At 33.6% G+C, this 21,144-nt stretch overlaps 1 protein-coding gene across 1 annotated transcript in view; it reads left to right on the forward strand.

Moving 5' to 3' along the window:
• LOC129230720 (casein kinase I-like) overlaps positions 1–1,624 on the forward strand; it is a 79,020-nt gene extending 77,396 nt beyond the window's left edge. Inside the window, 1 exon segment of the mRNA XM_054865140.1 lies at positions 388–1,624. Coding sequence (XP_054721115.1) covers positions 388–398 — 11 coding nt within the window. The 3' untranslated portion in view covers positions 399–1,624.
• The last annotated feature ends 19,520 nt before the right edge of the window (positions 1,625–21,144 follow it).

Genomic DNA, 21,144 nt, shown 5'->3' on the forward strand with positions numbered 1-21,144 from the left:
GCAAATCTTATGTATTTATCATAGCTGAGAAGTGTTCCTATTCAATCTTGATTGCTCTGCTCATCATGTTCTTTAAACTTAATTTAATCTGGTTCCATATTTTTCCCTTTGTACTACATCCTGGATTTTTGCCTTGAATAGTCCTGGAAAGTCCTTGATTTTTACTATGTAAATATTGTGTGCACCCTGTAGATTCATTAATGCATTAACACATTTAATTGTCTATTCACAATCACTAAAATTTAAATTGAGAGTGGATATCCAAATGAAATGTGAAAGGCAATCTTTTCCTGTAATAATATTAGATAAAATATCTTCAAAATAAATTATTTGATGTTTATAAAATCTAGTCTGATAAAATGTATTTATTTCATCTTTTTTTTCCAGCTGGTCGCTAACTAGGTGGCCTTCCCAGACAAAGTGCTGGGAAATAGGAACACCATGGTAGCCAATAAGCCAATAAATATGGAAATAAATATCCAGATCAGAAAAAAATATTTATGTTCAAGAGATGTACATTGGAAATTCTCGTGAAGCTTCAGCTGATTATATGAAATGAAAAATAGAAGTTTTGAGTGCAGAAACGGCTTTTCATCGAATATTTTATTCACATTTGTTAGTAAATTGGAGAGTGCTTCTTTTCTGCATCATGGACTACTAAGTTTTATCATGAACATTTTTACCTTTTCCCATGTCATACCTGGTGCAAATGTTTTTCCAAGAATTGTAACTCAACTATCTTGTGTTCTATGTGTGAATACTCATCATTGGAGATATAAAATTTTGTCTTTATTCAACATGACATTATCATTAATTATCATACCACCTACATTATCATCAATTTAAAAAACTAATACGCATTTTTTTGATGTTTAGCGTTGGTGTGCAATTGACTTCAAACCCGAGTCGACAATGAAGACCTAAACTGATTTTGCCTTTATTATTTGCACTAAAATGGTTAGTTAATGCTGTAATAACTGCAAAGTCGAAATTTGAGAAAGTATGGGGAAAAAAATCTTCTAGCACCAAAAACTATCTTAATGCTTGTATAAAATGTTAAAATGGACATATTTTGTGTGCTTGCCAATAAAATAAGTGAGATGGCTTCATAAACTGTTAAGTGAAGAACATCGTGTAAGAAATGAATGAACTCTTCAAATTTGTTCATCTGTAGCATTTGAACGAACTGTTATGTTATCATTTCTTGATTGATTTCCTATATATTTAGCTCTGCTCGTAGTCATTCATTTTATATTTGTGCCGCTTTATGTGGCAAACCTATGTTAGTGAAGTTCGTCACTTTTCATGTTAATGCCACAAATTCATCCATGGGAATTGATAACCTGATTATTTGTAAAAAGTTTAAATTAATGTTTATAGGTAGCTGCAGTTCTTTGTTGTTTGTTGCCGCCTTATTACTTATTGCATTAATTGTGTGATTTTTGTGATTCTTTTGTATGTAGTTCTCCTGAGGAAAAAGATATATATTATATGAAAATGAAATAATTAATGTTACATAAGTCATTGTGTGCTAGCAACAAATTGAAACTTTTTAAGTTCTTTTTAAACAAGCTATTTGAAATGTAAAAAAATAACTTTGTTTCAATAAAGAACCTAAAGGTGATAGATGTTTTAAGCATTGATCTCTTTCTATGCATGCATGGCTTTGAAAAAACTCCCTCTAGCCTCATGAAGATGATTGCTTATTGGACAATTTTGTATTCAATTGGTTTAATTATTCGGAACTGACTTTTCCGTCTAATGCATATAAAAATCTTATATATTTCTTCCAAAGTATATGCTTTGATGCTTTCTCTCAACTGAAGAGCGATGTCTTTCCTATAAATTCAGTCTTTGAAGTTAAATTCTATGTCATTTAAAGTATAATGGATAGTTCTTAGTTTGAGGTTTTAAGTGTTTTCCAGAAAAAAATTAAATGGCTTCAATAAAAGTGCTTTACGTTTATGGATGTAGTATTCCAGTTACCGTAAGTTTCTGCTAAAATTAAAAAATCTATATTCTGTCTGCCTTTTTGAAATGGACTTGCTATGCAGAAGTATGACTCATAGACATTTCAGATGTTTCATAAAACTTGTTCCAATAGAACTTTTAACAAAATAACATTAAATAAACACATCAATTATAAATAATTCAAAAAAGTAAAGTTGTATAATTGTTACTACAAAACAACAAAACTGCTAATCCTGGGATAATTTTTCTCAACTGAGTAAATTTGCTTGCCTTTAACTCTGTTTTTAAGCAATATTTTATTCTAACTTAAATTTGAATAGATTTGTAGGTAAGCAAAGGAGCTTAACGTTAAAAGAATAAAATATCAAAAACTCTCAAGGGTTAAGTACAGAACAAGGAAATGTGTAACATTGACAATACATCAAGCATTCTTTGATAAACACATCAGCTGTGGGTAATTGTACAAGCACTTATTTTCTCGAGCTGCACCTTTCTCAAAAGCGAAGATACGGGCAATTCCACGAATTTTGCATCAGCAATACACAAAGTGTTTATTTTTACAGTTGAAATATTTCGCTAGGCTTAAAGTTTCGCAATTATGACGGGCTTGCAAAAATCATGAAAGTTAAAATCCTTTTCAAAATAAGTCCTTTTTAAGTATGTTGTAAGATAAATCAAGTAGACAACATTGATAAAACTTCATTTAAATTTCAAAAGACAGAACTTGTTTTACTTTCCAAAGATTTTTTGTTTTTCTACCCCTTGTAATATTTATTCATCTTTCAAAACGTATGTGACCGAAAAAAGAACTTTTTTCATTGTTCCAAATGTTTCACACTAGCATTGGAGTTTCACATGTATTCCAGGTTGTGCTTGGGTCTCTCACTATGAACAGTTGAGAATCTTGAAAAGTTTTGGCAAAAAACTTTAGTAATAAAATAATAGTTTGAAAAACTAAAAAAACACCCTTTCGTAGCAAAATGAACTAAAAAGTGAAAAATAATCTTTGGATGATAGTAGTTGACCAATCACTGAATTTTAATGTAATACAAAAAAGTGTGGGGTGCTGTCTATTTACATTTTTGCTTGGACAACAAATGGAAGAAATTCAAGACAACTGATAAGAAGCCCCCCACGCTTTTTTGTATTACATTAAGATGAAGTGATTGGTCAACTACTATCATCCAAAGATTATTTTTCACTTTTTAGTTCATTTTGCTACGAAAGCGTGTTTTTTTAGTTTTTCAAACTATTATTTTATTTTTCTGTTTTTTAGTCTTATGTCGGAGAATTATCAGGCGACGAAATTATTTATTAAACGAGTGCGAGGTAATATCTCAAAGTTAAGACAAGGGCACCCCGATGGGAAGCTACTGTGAGTCATCGATGTATGTTTGGGGAAATCATATTTATATTACTTTGAAAATTTGAGATGCATTTGAATAAAAGTTTTGTTCAACAATGGTCTGATCAGCAATGAATTTCCAATGGAAGGCTCACCTAAATTTCGGCATGAAATGAGTTAAAAACAATTCTATTTCATGCTCTAATTATCTTGGAACATTGAAACAAATTTTGTCTGATGCAGAAAAATTGAAGGTTTTTGTAGATATTTTTAAATAATTTTTGCGAGCATTTTTTAATCTTTTTTTTTTAATTTTTCCTTTTTCACATTGTTGGATTTATGCCAAAATATTGATTAAAATGGGAGGAAACTAACAATTGAAAGAGTTAATTAATTAATTTGATTATAGAATATTGCATTGTCATCGGGTCTGAGGTCGCGTGCCAAATTTCAAAAGAATCCGATCGCAGGAAGTGGCCGAAATTTGAGCTGCAAGATTCCGTTACAAGATACATACATACATACATACATACAGGTGAAGCTAATAAAAGCGTGGTAAAAATATAAAGCTGCATTTAATGAAGAATTAGGACTATGAATGCTGTAACCAAGGTCACTGTTGTTGAGGCAAACCTCGTCAACATTATGAAGGCTTTGAGAAGTTTACATAAAAATTCGAGTTTGGGGGCTGAGTAAATATTTTTTATCGTACTAAAAGGCTCATCGATATCGCACAATACAGCTTCCTAGTAGTAGTTCAATTTATCCACTTCAGGGCCATTTCCATTCTCCCAAATTTTCGTACTTGCTTTTTGCATCTGTTTTCCAGTAATCTTTCAAAATAAGTCTTGAATACAAACCTGTTTAAACTGTCTTTTATATTCATTTGGTGTAGAGTGGATCAAAAAATTTAAAGCTTCTACAATTCAGTGGCACAACCAAAGGGTATGGGGGGGACCACCCCAGAATGCTGATTAGAATGTTTCTTAAAAACATTTCTTACAATTAAAGAGAATAATAGAACGAACTAGAGACGTACCGAGTACTCGGTAACTACTCGGTACTCGGCCAAGTTTTCATCAGATACTCGGCCAATACCGAGTAGTTGCAAAAAATTGAATATTGTCGAAGTCGGATATTAAAATTTGTAAAAAAGCTCAAGCATATATAATATTCTGCAATCATGTACAATTCAAATTTACAAGTCAAATTTAAATTTTGAGAATAATGAAGTTTGTAATGCTTCAGTGGAATAAATCTTTATTTTAATGTCCCCAAAGTTAATAAAACTTATTTATTAAAAATTGCAAAGAAGGTAAGTATAGAAAATATGGAATTTTTATATTAAAAATGGATTTTTGCTACAAACAAAATTAGTTATAAGAAATATAAAATACCTTTGCTTAAAAAACAAGGAAATAAAACAACGTTAAAAGCACAGTGCAGGAACACTGCTGACACGTGTTTTGGCGTTACGAGGAATTCCTTTTTCAATGCACAAAATGTGCGCTCGTGGATTTAAAAGCATCCAACAAAAGTCTGTTTTTGTCGAATGTTTTTACATTCTTTAGCTAACATTTTATGCACTGAAAAAGACGTTCCATATAACGCAGAAACTCGTGTCTGCAGTGTTCCTGCACATTTGTTTTATTTGCTTTTAAAAATTATTTGTTTGGCGGACTAGAACTATAATATATTGGTATAATTTATTTTAATTCTAACTTAATTGATCATACCTTTTATTTATTTATTTTCAATTTTAAAAATAATTTTTTGTAAAACTTTTGACATATATAAACAAAAATTTTTAAATAATACATAATAAAATTTCAGCAGGAATTTAATTTTAAAATCTATTATATGGACAAGGATACTACTATTCCAATGAGTTCAAAATTCATCAATGTGTGTCGGTGGTTCTTCTTAAAATATAATTGGTACTCGGTAACTCAGCCGAGTCGTGAAAAGCCGAGTACTCAGCTACTCGGCCTAAGTTCTACTCGGTACGTATCTAGAACGAACCTTGGAAAAAGGAAGTTATTTTAGTAAGTTGAAAAAAAGAATGTCACAAAAAAATCTCAATTTCTTTTGAAAAGAACCTTGAAATATAAATTTTCAATTGTGGCTGTTTATTGATCAGTTAATTACATCCCCTCCATTTTTTTTTTTTCTTTTTCCTAGTCTGTCTAAAAATAAAGTCTTCATAATTGGGAAGCCCCCTTTTCCCTGCCAAAACCTTTAAAGAGTGTCGCAAATCTCGTTTTCATGGCTTGAATTTCGAAAAAAATCCAGGGGAGAACTACCTAACACCTTGCATTCTAAAAACATCGAGAATCGTTTAATATTGCTTTTTTTGGAGCTTCAAATTTGAAAAATTGCTGAAACCCTAACATTACCAAATATGGTCTACAGTCACGTTTTAAAGACTTCAATTACGAAAAATTTCCAGATAAGGGCTCGAATGCTCTCGTAAGAAATTTAAAAATGAAAAAATTAAAATTTTGAAAAATTTTAAGGGGGAGAGCATTTAAATCCTTTGTCACTGAATATCGCTTAAAAACTTAGTTTCCTAGGACTTCAATTTCGAAACATTTGTGGGTAAGAGCCCCAGAACCCCACTGCTCGTAACATCATCAAGATTAGTCTGCACCTGGGTTTTAGGAACTTCAATTTTGAAAGATTGGGCGGAGGAGTGATTGATTTAGATCTATTCTACAAAAATATCGATCTGGGTTAGCCCCCAAAAGTCCGGTCTCTTACCTTACTGTCAACAAATATAGCCTATAATCGCATTTTTAAAACTTCAAATTCTAAAAATTTCCGCAGGATGCCCCTTCAACCTTTCCTCCCCGTAACATCATCAGAGGCCTTCTAAAATTGCATTCTTAGGGCTTAAATTTCAAAATTTTTCCGGGGAAGAACCCCCTTATCAGTTGGCGAAAATTTTAGGATCTAAATATAATAATGAAAATAACCGTTTTTAAAATTATTTTCTGAAAATTGTACTTGCAAAATTTGTAAAGAAATTTTTTTTTATAAGAATCGTTAAGATGCAGAGGATAAGTTGTTAAACTCGATTTTTACAGTTATTTTTTTAATAAGTAATTTCATGTACCCTCCCGCCCTCCCTCATAAACATTAACTGCTAAAAAAGTTCCCCTCCCAAATCCATAGTCTGGATCCGCCCCTGATTCATGCAGCGGCGTTTAACCTGGCATTTCACATAATATTCAAAACCATATGCAGTGTGCAACAGAAGAAAACAATCGTTTATTGCTACAGTACTGAAAGAATGCAAAATTATCACCAGAGATGAATGCACTATAGCACACAAACATTATCTTGAAGAACACTAAACAGAACACTGAAATATATAAAAAAAAAACAGCGACAAACTATTCGGCAGCACTCTATTACTCCTTTCAGGTGATTTCAGACAAATACTTCCCTTCATTCCACGTTCAATATACCCTGACCAGATCAACGCTTGCTTGAAATCATTGCCACTATATTATAATGTGGAAAAGTCCAGCTAAGAATTAACATGTGTGTCCAAATGCCACAAGATCTAAAAGTTGCTGTCTAGGAAACTACTGGATGCATAAAGTTGCCGACTAACTTTTGCATTATCGTTGATTCTCAAAATGCTCTCGTTGACCGCATATTTCCCAATGTACACACACAATACATGAATTAAGAGTGACTGGCCCAAGAACCATTTTAACAGCAAAAAATGTGGAAGTCGAAGATTTAAACTTCAAGATACAGCAGTCATTGCCTAGCGACTTTTTACCATACAAATTGATCGATGCAGTTTGCGATGCCAACGAAGCTATAAATTATACAACAGAATTTTTGTACTCGCTGAGTTTATCAAGTATGTTCCGCCACCTTTCTATGACTATAAGTTGGATCTCCGATTTTACCTCAAAATTTGAACTGACCACGGCTGTGCAATGGCACGTGGTTGGTCACTTAAAATGTGATGAAAAATGCTATTGAAACCACCATTTTGAACAGTAGCTGCGCTAAGGTGGGTGTGGGGGCAATTGCCATCCCGTCGGAGACCTCTTACCCCCCCCCCCCCCCCCCATCGGGGACTAGTTCCGTCGGACAAAAGATTGAATTGCTGAAAAATTTCTTTTAATCACATCTTTGTTCAGTGTTGCAAATAAAATTCGTTATACAGTGGCTCCCAAAAGTGTTCGTACACCTTGAAATTTTGAAGTAAAACCAAAATAACTCAAAACTGAATTCGAATATAAAGTCCAATTTTTTTTCACATCATTCTTATGTCATTCTGAATAAAACCCAGTAGTTTTTTTTAGAATATTGCCACATTTTATTTTTGAAATTTGTCAAAAAACGAAGAGTCAGAGAAAAAATGCGCCACAAAAGTCATCGTACACTGAAATAGTTTCAAATAAATTCATAATTAGAATTATCATATGTGGTTTTTTTTATTATTTTTGCATTGTAATGATACTGTAAACTCATTTGCCTTTAATTTTTTGTGTATTCATTCCCTAATATTTTGCTTAATATTTTAAAATGGCAGGTATGCGTAAAAAACAACAAACACGATTCGAAATTTGATTTTTTCCCTCGCAGTAGCCGTAAATTGGTTTGAAATGTCTCTAAATTGGTTAATTTATACCATTCTATGGTGAAGGGCTTGATAAAATGCTTTAAAGTCAAGAATCGGATCGAAAACAAGGTAAGAAAAGGTCAACTGGCAAAGTTAACAAAGAGTGATCGGAGGTTTACAGTTAAAAAAAAATACGAAAAATACACAGTTCAGAACTGAAAAAGTTTCTGCAGAATTGAATGAAACATTTTACGTTTAATTTTTACCTAAAATTGTTCGCTAAGTTCTCTGATTAGCTAGATTAAATAGGACCGCTTCCCGCAGAAATTTTTTTGTTCGTACGAAAAACAGTAAGCTTACACTTTCCGTCGTAAAATCAATGACAAATAAGGTCAAAACGTTTTGGAACAACGTCTTACTCATAGACGAAAATAAATTCAACATTTTGGGTTAAATTGTTGTATAATTGTAAATGAAAGAAAAAAATGAGGAATTTAATCTTAAGAACTTAGTTGGATCGGTTAATCAGGACGGTGAAGGTGTTCTTGTGTGAGGGAATCAGCATCAGGAATCGGAAATCTCAGCATCAGGAATCGGAAATTTGGAATTTTTTGATGAAATAATGAATTATGCTGTTCATTTAAATATTTTAAGAAGCAATTTGAAACTATTACCCCAAAATTTGGTAATCGGAAACAACTTTGTTTTTTATCAAGATAACGATAAGAACTAACGATTCGCGTTTGGCGCCTCAAAATTTGTCTTTAAGCTTAGAAATATCTTTTCAATCGCTAGATTTAAACTTAATGGAACATATTTGGAGATATCTGGTGGCTAGATTGCCAAAATACACCATTGAAATAAAACGCGAACTAGAAACAGTAAGACTCGTAGCGCGGCTGAACACTTACTCAGAAATTGCACAAAAAAAGAAAGAAAAAACAATGAAATCTATTCCCAGACGTTTAAAGGCTGTTGTTGTTACTGCATGATATCCTACTAAATAATAACTTAGTAAAAAGTTAGATTATTTACTAATTTTTTGACATTTTTTCAAAGTGTACGAAGACTTTTGTGAGATAAATTTTCCAGCAATTTTTGGTTTCTGATTTTTTAAAAATTAAGTTTTAATGTTTTATTAAAAATTTTCATGCAGTTTTGTTAAAAACAGATCATAGATCTTATAATAAAATACCTATTTCGAAATATTAATTCTAACCAATGGATAAGGGCCTATTTCATTGAAAGTCGTAGGTGTACGAACACTTTTGGGAGCCACTGTATGTTACTTGCCACTTCCAAAAGAAGAAAGTTTCCACAACAATTTCCCGGGCAATCGTCTACTGATGACATCCTCTGGTCGTGAGCCTTGGTGTGTTGCCGCGTCGTGAAGAAATGGAGAGACAGAATGGACTGGTCTGTCTATGCAACAAAAAACAAGTGTGATACTAACAGAGGTGTAAAAAAGCCATAGGCGACAGGCTAACGGGAATTTTCAAGAGAGAATGAAGGATGGGTAATCCATCGGTCGAGTAATAAAAAGGAGGGGTTCGGAAGGCTATTCGGCATCTGCAAGTACACGAAGGAACGTTGGACCCTTGGAGGGCCCAGATGGCATCAATTACATGAAAAGAGTTTTGTTACAAGAGAGTTGCAGGAATGCAACCTTCCCCGAACGCCATCATAGATGACCAAACAATTGAGTATTTAAAACTTATTTTTCCTAAAATAATCCAAGGAAGAGTCTCGAACCCTATTTCTTCTCCAAAAATCACTCAAGGTGACCGACCGTTGCGTTTATAAGACTAATTTCTAAAAATTTCTGGGATACTACCCCGAACCCCACCAGGCCCGGATCCGTAAACTCTGGGCCCCCTGCAAGAAAATCTGATGGCTCACTGCCCACAGGCCAGCAGTGTATATTTGCAGTGTTAATAAGTCTTAGTGGTAGTTTTTTTTTTTCTCAATTTCTTGGGCCGCTGAGCCTTTTAAGGACGTGGGCTCCCCCGCACTGTGAGCCCTGTGGGTACGCAGATTCGGGCCTGAACCCTCCATTCTCAAATATCATCAAAGATTGTCTAAAATTTAGATTTTAGGATTGAGTTTCGAAAATTTGTCAGGATAGTCCTAGTCCCAGGTGATCTAGTGGTTTGGACTGCTACCTTTCCGTGGCTTTCCCAAACGACCCGGGCTCAAATTCCCGGCATGGGTTATCAGAAAAACTTACCACCTCTCTCGTGCAAACAAGGAAATCTCAAAGTCTTCCTTCTAATAGATAGAAAGTTATTGCTTTAAATTGCACTTAAATTTTACTTAAATTTCGAAATACTTCCAAGAAAGCGGATTGCCTTTCCCTATAAATACCATTTAAAATCTTCTAAACTACAGTTTCAAGTCCCAAATTTCGAAAAAATATCAGGGGAGATTCCCCAAATCGCCTTGCACCATTGAAAATTGATTAAAATTGCGTTCTTGGAACTTCAATTTAAAAAACTTACTCGAGAGAGTAATTGAAACCCGTTCATAGGCGGATTTAGGACTGTTCCTGGGGGGTCAGGTTTTTTTTAAATTTTCTTTTGTGAGCAAAATTTTAAATGTGCCCCTCCTCCCCCCCCCCCCTATATTTTTGTCTATTTACTGTGCATAAAGCCATGCTTTACTTTTTTCCTCTTTTTTTTTTGTTTTGTTTTGATTAATGTGTTTGCATGCTGTTCTTTTTGAATTCACCTCAAGAGAAGGACTGGTATAACGAGAGTGAAGCAGGGCTCCTTTTTAAGTAATATATAGAATATCCCCAATTTTACAGGGTCCGGGGGATTTTCTCCCCAGGAGGAAATTTGGTAAAATGGATATAAAATTCTGCACTTTGAGGCCTTATAAGCGGTAACTGAATAGACAAAAATCTCGAGGGAAAATAGTCAAATAAAATTTTTAAAAAGTTTCATGCTTTAAATGTTTTGCAATGTAAGTTAATGCTTCAAAAGAAATGGTGTACAGATTTAGAAAATAGGTAAAAAAGTGGGTAACATTCTGCCTATTTAAACAATTTATAATTTTTACACTTGATAAAAAATACAATTGAAGCACACTCGAAAAGAAATAGAGAGGTGATGGTGTAACTTTTTTTTTTCGGGCTAAGCAGATCAACAATGTGCAGTAGAAGTAAGATAAAAGCTAAAAATGCAAAAGAATCTCCAAAATACTGCATTTGGGGGTAAATAAATAGCAAGATATGAAACATGTGAGTCACAAAAATTTATTTCAAGTAATATTTTACAGAAACGTGAGAACCATGATTTTTAAATTTTTGATGCAGGATGTTAGCTAGGAACTTAATTTGACATATTTTGCATTCCTCCCCCCACCCTCCCCCATTTGTTAGAAATTTTAAAACTTAAAAGTTTCTAGCCATATTTTCCCAAATTTTCAAGCACTTGAAAATGAAATAAGCTTTTTCAATTTTTTAGGAACAAATAGTGCGATTTTTGGGGAGTTGGTGGGCCATCTCAAAGCAAGGACCCTAAGCTATAGCTTGTTTAACTTATAGGCCCTGTTTGTAATCACTCTAACCTGCAGATTTTTGTTTGATTTTTTGTAATATTGCAAAAATTCGTCAGCGTTTGCGGCTTTATAAAGGATTTTTATGATTCTACCAATGTATATTAGGTTTTTATCGTTTTTTTTTTTCATTAAATTTCAGTTTTTTTTCCCAAAACTTTTGATGGCTAAATTATTTAGGTTTCAATAATGACAATGACTGGCTAGACATTACGACTTCGTTAATTTTAAACAGTTTAGAAAGTAAGTAAAATGTGTGTTACTTTCCCTCTATGTAAAAAAAAAATCAATTACTCAGAACGCTCAGGTAACTGAAATTTATTCAGTTTGCGATGGCAATTATTTTTTCTATGTCTCTCTCTCTCTCTCTCTCAAAAAAAAAAAAAAATAATAATAATAATAATAATAATAATAAATAAATAAATAAAAGCTTCCAGCCGAAAATTTACTAAGCGCATGATGTACAGTTCTAACAATTAATTTCATTGACATACTTTTCTCTTACAAAAAAAAAAAAAAAAAAAAAAAAAAAACACTGATTAAAAAAAAAAAAAAAAAAAAAAACATTTCATTGGGTAATAAAGCTATCTTACAAGAAAAGTGCAAAACTTTTGTGTCGGAAATACATCTCCCTCACCGTTTCTTTTATTCAGACATTTTCTCTACAATGTATAATTCTAGAAAATCTGAAATTTAATTTTGAACTGCTTGGGGTGAGATTTCTATTTTTTTCTTTAAAAAATCTACAGATTGTGTATAATGCTTTAACTTTCTGTTTGTGCAATGGTTGGACATTTTTTCCAGATTTTCGATTCATTGCTTTGCTACATAAATTCGTTGAGTGTGGTGTTAACTGTTACATTTAAAAGTATTTTGCTGCACAATAACCTTTTAGCTCTGTACTTCTTTTGCAATAGCATTCACTTCAAATAAGACCAATTTCATTTGAACACATAAAACCAGAAGGTTCTTCAAAATCTTTCGTCTATATTATAGATGAAAGATTTTGAAGAAACAGCAACCCAACCCAAAATATCTCAATTTTTAAATCACGCAAATTGAAAATAAGCATTCTGAAAAGAAAACAAATCATAACGAGTAAATCATTCTGTTAGCGACAAGGGGGAGGCGGGGAGGTTTTTTCCCTTTGTTTTAGGTTCTAATTAGATAAAATTATCGTCGATTATTTGCAGCTGAATTCATAGCTCGTTTAGCCTTATTTTCATTTATATACTTGCCCAAATTGTTTTCAGTCTTAAATAGTAAATTTAAATGCATTTTCAGCACCCCAGTGACAGCTTTACTATTTGTATTTGAAGTTCAATGGTTTTTTTTTCTTTTTTCCCATCAGTAAAGGATATTCGCTATTCTCTTTCTTCATTTCCCCTTATAAACTATTCAAAGAAGAAACAAAATCATGATTTTGTTTTAGGATTTTGAAAGATGCGTTATTACTACTACATAAAGTCCTCCCGAAACTGGAAGGGGGGGGGGGGGGTGCATAAATCCGGCTATGAACCCGTTCTCTTTTCTTAAGGTTACCAAAGATGACCAATAGTCGCATGTTTACGACTTCAATTTTGAGAAATTTCCTGAGAAGTTTCCTCGAATGTTCCCTTACCCTAACACCACCAATACAACAATTTCGAGAATTAAAAGTTAGAGGCCCCAGATCCGTTGACTAGGTTCATTTTGCTGGTGTTTGTTTTCCGCAAAAAAAAGTAGCAGAGTTCTTTGCCCCCCCTCCCCCCCCCCCTTGTTTTGCAGGTTCATGAAAATCGCAAAAGTCCATTTTCGCATTTTTTAATTTTATTTAGTATTTAATATTTTCGTTTTGTGTATCTCTGCCATCGATATATTCTATACATATAATAAAATAAGATGTTTGTTTGTGTGTGTGTGGCGTGCTTCCCGGGAAACGGTAAGGCCTAGGAAGATGAAATTTGGTATTCAGGTGCAGTTTTTGCCGAAAATGTGTACCTCAGTCTTCGATTTTTTAATATTTTAATTAGAAAAAAAAAATAATTTTGATGTTTTTTTTTTTTTTTTTTTTTGCACTTTTTAGTATTTTTTTACCTTACGGGACCCCGAACCAATCGCACCAGACGAATATTTTTTTGTACTATAGTGTAGGAAGTTTAATTTTAAATATGATGAATGAAAAAAATCTTGAAGATAGAGCAAATTTTTTTTATATAGATTTTTGAAAAAAAACCTTTATTTTGCATTTTTTTCTGTGTTTAGTTTTTTTCTCGAAACCCATTCTGCAAAAGTATTGAACCCCTCAATTCTAAAATTTTAGTTGGTAATAGTAAAAACATTCCACCCCCCTTCAGAAGAAAAAAAGTTTTTTTAAAAATACGCTATAGTTTTTATTTTTTTACAATTTTTTTTAATGCAGAACACAACGCGAGTTGTTCGCTTGCCGGCTGAGTTCCGAACTTACCTCATCACGTGATCCAACTGAAATCGTTTGCCTTCTCTTTACTCTTTTTTTTTTTTTGAGCAATCACGATTGCTTATTGCTTTCATTTACTGTTTTTGGCGTCCTATCATTTTATTTTCCTACCGCCGCCCTCCGCACCATCACCGTCGACCGGCTCCTCACGATGCTGCTCCTCTAGCGAAAGCCGTCTCCAGGTTGCATCCATGTCCTATACACACGCGCATACATACACATACACACACATACACACATAAACAAACACATACATACACACAAACACACACAAACACATAACTACCCACACATTCATGCCTGCACACAGACACAAACACATACATACACACAAACACACACAAACACATAACTACCCACACATTCATGCCTGCACACAGACACAAACACATATGCTTACACACACATACACATACCCCACCCCCACGCACACACACACACATACATATACCCCCTACATACAAACATACATACCCCCCCCCCCACACACACTGAAACACACACGACTACATACACGCACACACTCGTGATTGCGAAAAACATAATTTGAATTCAAGATGACAAAATTCAAATTAATTTTTATTTTTAGTTTTTTATCTTTTTGCGAGAGCTATTTCTTGCACACTACGGCGAACATAGAGCCTTTCTTTGCGGGCTATTTTAATTAAGCAAATAAAACCCGCGGTTTTTTTTTTCTAATTAATACTTTTTATATAAATAAAAAAAAGGTTGTTAGTTATTGTCAGAGGTAGATATGCATAGATCGTATAGATAGATAGACAAATATAGAGGTCGATATAGTAGATGGACAGCAGGAAAGAGACATGCCCGTCATTTAAGGAACTTCAACGGGGTGTCAATGCCCCCTCCCCTACACACACCATATGTCTTTGAAAAAAACAATGCTTTCACATAAGAGTGGAAGTGCTTTTTGTTATTTTTCGACAAAATTTGCATGAAGAGTACGCCGTTTGTGTCACCCCTCCCCCTCCTTTAAAAACATTCCAAACGACGGAACTGGAGATAGATGTAGAAAATATTTTTTTCAAACTACTAATGATTTAGATAAATATAGATTGATTGATACCGCCACGAAATTTATTTAAGCAGCGGCCGTAGGAGGGAAAAAGGCGAATGATAATATTGATATATATAGAGAAAAACATTGATTAAAATACCGTCGCTAAATTGTCTAAGCAGCCGCCGAAAGCGGCAACCCTGGCGTAAAAAGGCGGACCAGCTGGTCGCCACAGGCGGCTTGTAGAAAATAAAACTTAAGTAGGTACATTTTTATCATTTAATCTAGTAGTTTCAAAAAATATCGTTCACTTTTATTTATATGAAAATCGGCTACCAACGCAAAATCTTTATTCGTTTTGTTAGTAGTAAGAATAATTAATTTTTATTTATTATAAAAAGTGAACTGTGGGGGGGGGGGGTGATCATAAATTTAAAAAATATATCTATGCCCCCCCTGTCGGGCAAGCTTGCCTCCCCGTCGGGCATTTCCTAGCGCCACCACTGATTTTGAATGATGAATTCCGAGCCGAAAATGGTTTGAGGTTTGCTGCCACGAATTCCAATGATTCCCACAAACGTGCCAATCGAATTCAAACGCATTCATTGTTGGCATTTGAAATGACAATCATAAGTCGCAAGGATAAACGATATGTGTGTTTGCGACTTAGATTTGGACACACTGTTTTTCACACGGACAATTATGCGTGGCATGTTCTCCATCGAGCTCATTTGTATTGACTAAAGACGGGCTGACAAAAAAATATCGTTCACTCAATTTCTCTTCGAAATGAATATTGATTTTCGTTATTTCATTGTTGTACTTTAGGATAAAACGTAAGGAATGGTTGGTATTCTTTTTTTTTTTTATAGGTGACCATCGTCTTCTACAGCGCTTCAATCCTCTTTCCATATTAGATTCCATCCCCACTCACTTGCAATACATTCGTTATTTTTTAATTAACAACCAAAATATTCACTAGAAATAATTTGTGTGGCAGAACAAGATTTGCCGGGTCAGTTAGTAATCTTATTATATGTTTGGAAACATTAGTAGGAAAGGTGACATTTTCCCTAGTATTTCCCCTAAGAATTTTTAGGTGGGTGCCGTGCCGGGCCCTTCCACTTTGACCTATAACGTAAGGAAGGTTTCCTTGCCCCTTAGAAGTTTCAACAAAACTTCACAAAAGCAAAATTTTTTTCGGAAGGTAAAGATTCACACAAACCTGTCCTTGAAACGTCACTCCATCGTTTCAATCACTTATCCACAGGAATCTGATTAGAATACATCATAATGTTTTTAGCAATATTTTTAAAACTAAGCATCAGAAAGCTTTTGGATATTTTAAAAATAATAATTATCGAAAACACTTGGACTTTGTTTGCACCTAGTATACCAAAAAGTTTAAAAAAACACCGTTTTTTGATGACAAATTTTCTATTAAAAAGTACCCTTTTATCTGAAAGCGTACTGTCCCTTTTTTTGTTGTGGGGCATTTGTTTTCTTAAACTAGAATCAATTTTACGCTATAGTGCAGATAAAAGAACCATGGAAATTTCTATAAGTGAAAGTTTAAGCTATTTTTAGTGACTTTAAAGAAACAGCAGTGGTTCGAACACTATCTGAAATTTTTCAATATTTAAGTCTGAAAATCACAATTGAGGGCCTTGAAGTAAGAACCGAGTAAGTCTTCTTTTTGGTAAGTCCAACAAACAACATTAGTGTCCAATAGAAACTCTATTACTTTTCCCATATTATTTACTACAAAGCAGAAGCCTGATCTTACATTTGTGTACCGTTTCTGCACCAATCGGAACATCTATATTGTCCACACGCAGTAATGAATTAAAAAAAAGAAGAAAAGACAAATTTGGATCTGTCTGGTTCTTGCATCAAGACCCTCAATTGTATACTATCGTTGGTGACTTTTCGGAGAAAACCGTGACGTTAGCAAAAGTAGAGTCAGGAGACTCTTCTTTGAAGTTTTTCGAATTTGACGTTCTAAAAAAACGTGACTTAAGGCTTCGTTTAGAAACGTAAAATAAGAGGTGCGAGGTTCGGTCTTCTCGGATCTTTAACCATAAAATCTTTTTCGAATTTAAGTCAATTTCAAATCATTTAGGGTATTAAAATGTTCCGAGGCTTTTTTGAGATTGATAGCGTTATGTAGACTATCTTTGAAGACGTAGAAGTGTTAGGATGTCCTCAGAGCTTTTTTGTCATTAAAGATTTGAAAATGTAACGTTTCACTGTACAGCCAAAAATTGTGAGTATGTGTACTTCAAAATACTCACAGTTTTATGTTAAGTACGTGCACTCTCCTAAGGAAATTTTTCAAAATTCAAAGTCTAAAAACGTAGGAAATTTTTCGACATCGCAACTTCAAAAAAGTATTGAGGAAGTGATGAGAGATTCATGAGTTCTCCCTGCTAAGTCGAAATTTTGTCCTGTTTTAGATTCAGTTTATCGTAGTCGACTTGCTTTCCCATATGCGATTCTGAGACTTAAGTACCCGTAGCGATAATTTACTATAGACCAAGAAAATCTCTTACCTACTTACAGCATTTAGTTAAATCTGTCGCAACCAGCTGAGTGCATGGCGAATGTTACTGTTGTCTTTTTTCCGATTGGACCAACAATCTAGGGGGATATCGTCCTCTCATATGTGTCGCCCCAATTCTACATGGGCAGTCAACAATTTCCGAGGCAGCCGGGAGCAAATTTTAGATCTCTCAAAAGTTGTTCCCTTATCCCAAGTGCTTCTATTGTTATCTTCTTGGCTAGCCTTACATCCTTAAATTTATTTCACCATGGAATAGGTGCATAAAGATAGCTGGTCTATGACTGAAATATCATGTATAGCAGTGGTGCCCAACTTACAGTCTGCGGACCACATGGGTCCCGCAAAGCTGATTTATGTGGCCCGTCGTTGTGTTCAATGTTATGAAACACAAAATATATTCTAATACATTTAAAATCTACTGATCATCTTCATTTGGTCATAAGAATGATAGTTGCAAAATTTGAAGCCAAGTAGCCCATATATTGGTTTCTAAAAAACACACCCCAAGTCCGTATCAATGAAATAAGTATGCAGTAGTAATGGAAGCAATTTTGGGTTGTATTTATCGTTCATATTCCTTGCTTTCTTACTCCATTTAGAAAATATATACGTATATATATATATGCTCTGGTTCGCGATATCCCTCTTAATATGAGTGAGGGTTTTAAATATGAGGTGTGACCCGAGGTAAAAATAAAAAAAGTTGGACACCACTGATGAATAGCATCAATCTCAACTCTATAGAACTTTTCCCGCTTTACTTTATGCTTAATTTCGACTTGAATTTGAAAGGTAAGAACTTTAGTATTTCTTTTAAAGAAAATTTGTTCGACAAAAAAGTGTCAATTATTTAATTTGGCTCCCCTAAGCAAGTTGGCTCAGGTTTCGATTTGCGATAGGTTTCTTGATTAATCTTAATCCCTTGATCCGCAAAACCAAGTGATGTTTTCCCACCAGCACATATCCCACCCCAAACCATTATAGATTGTTGTTGTTGACGCTGTTCAACAATGCCAGAATTTCTTGGAGACAAGGGCGTGTGCTAAACCTCATACTACTTTGGCATCCCTAAAGAAATCCGTGTGCGAGGAACGGGATAAAATATCAGTAAGAAGTGAGTAGCGGCCCATAGCCGAAAGTTTTATGACACGTTTAAAGCTCTGGATTAAGGCTAGTGGTATATACTTTGAAAATTTGCAAATAATATATGGACAATTCCACGAAAATATCAACCTGAGCATCAAAATTTCAATATTAACAAAACTATGAGTATTGTATATCATTTAAAAGCTTAAAAAATATTTTTTTAAAGGTGTACCAATACGTAAAATTATAATTTATAATTTTTTGTATTGAAAATAAACCTTAAGAGATGCCTGTGTCCTTTCTGGATTTTTTGGGGAAAATTTGGCATGTAGTAATCAAATTTTTTCCTAACACAAATTCTATCTAAAAGGAAAACAGGTTAGTGTATTTCGTTATACTAATAATACAGTTCTATACTGGAAGCTTATACTAAAAAACATCTTTATAGTGTTTCGTTCAAAAATAATCTTAAAATCAGTTTATGAATGTCAGTCAGTTACCATAAAAAAGCAACTTTTTTTCCCTCAGCATAAAAATAATTGGTGTAAATTTTTCAAAATTCATATTCTCTGCCTACATCAGGAGTATTTAAATGCTGAATAAGTAGAATTGGAAATTTACATCCGGAACACCGAAAATCCCTCGGTAACTGACTGACACACTTGATGCGTTAACTGACTGACATTCTGTTTAACTTTAAAATGGTTGCAATACATTAAACTTAATGCTCTTGAAAACAGATTTCTTTTATTTTTAGCCTTTTATATTAAACAACAAAACTCTTAAAATTTTTAAGAATGATAACATATTTTATTGATTTTATTCATTATTCATTCTAAAATATTTTTGTAATTTTTGGGCCTAAATTTCAAAAATAATAACCTAATATTCAAAAAATACATCAATTCAAAACAGAAGAGGAAAGCATTTTACAGTCAATACAGCAAAAGACAAATTTACAATATCACAATTTTCACAGGGGGGAAAGAAATTAAAAAAATGGGAAGTGACTGCTACTAAAGAACAATTCTACGGAGTTTCTTATGATCTACAATATTTTGTAGAAAGACTGATAGATGGTAATAAAGGAAAGGCTAAGGTGTAATTCTTGACAAAACAACTTGTTCAACCATATGAGTGGCTAAGATGATGTAGAGGAAATAGAAATAATTTACCTTTTATAGCTCAATAATGTTACAAGGATGTGATCTATTTTTAAACACTGAAGAAAAAGAAAAGATTTTCAAATCCTCTAGCAATTGAAAAAAAAACCTATGAAGGGAAAAGAGGTTATTGATAAAAAAAATTCTTATTTTAATTGCTTTTCTTTTGAGTTTTATTTACAAATTTCAAGGCTGTTAGACATTCTGTCAAACTGATTAACAGATGCTACAAAAAAAAAAAAAATACTATTGAAGGAAGTGCTGCAGAGTTGCAAGCGCCTACAGTTTTTGTTATTTCATATACTACAGCTAAGGGTATAAACTACTTGAACAAAACACTTGGTAACACAAAATTGTTATTTTGATGTTAAAAATCAATCTTTTTATACGCTTTGTATCGCCCTTGCTTTTAAACGTCATAATTAGCATACTAAAACTGTATTTTGTAGTAATTTTCTATATGGTCTATTATTTTGAGAGTCCTCATAGACTGAGGGTCCCCTGGTCTAGCCCTAATGGCAAAGAAAGCTCTGCTTTTGTGTATGTTTGTACGTTTTACTGCGTAATACTGAATTTTTTATGTTAGGATATATAGGAAATTTAGAAATGTCAGTTAGCTCACGAAGCTATTCTAATTACGGTAATTTTGATATTTTAGTAACATTTTTGAAATCAAATCCGTATGCAGGAAGGTTATTCATTTTTCCTTGATCCCAATTTAAATTGATGAATAATTCCTTTTGCTTTTAGAGGAGAATCTTTTATAGAATCTATATTACTTTTTCCGCAGGTTGCATTCATGTCAGTCAGTTACCATTCTTTTTATCTTTTTTTTTTTTTTTGATTATCTAAAATGAATTTTAAAAACTCTGTTATACCATTAAATTTAGTTTGAAGAAATCAATAAACTAGGAGAAAATGTTAGTTTTTTTTTTGAGAAATCACGATTGCTTATTGTTCTCACTTGACTGTTTTCAGGTTTTATCGTTTCATTTTCCCGCCAGCACCCTCTCAGCATCACCGGTCGACCGACCGCCTCACGATGCTGCTCTTCTAGCGAGAACCGTCTCCAGGTTGCGTCAATATCCTACACTTACACGCATACATACACGCACGTACACACACACACAAACACATACATACGTCTACACACACTCAAACACATACACACACACACGCATACATACAGACATCTACACATACACACACACACTTACACACAACTACCCACACATTCATGCCTGCACACAGACACATATGCCTACACACACATACACATCCCCCACACACACACAAACACTCATACACACAACTACCCACACACTCATACCTGCACACAAACATAAATACACATGCCTACACACACATGAACATACCCCCTACACACAAACACA

This window comes from Uloborus diversus, chromosome 9 (genome assembly GCF_026930045.1).
Source record: "Uloborus diversus isolate 005 chromosome 9, Udiv.v.3.1, whole genome shotgun sequence".
Taxonomy (NCBI): Eukaryota; Metazoa; Arthropoda; class Arachnida; order Araneae; family Uloboridae; genus Uloborus; species Uloborus diversus.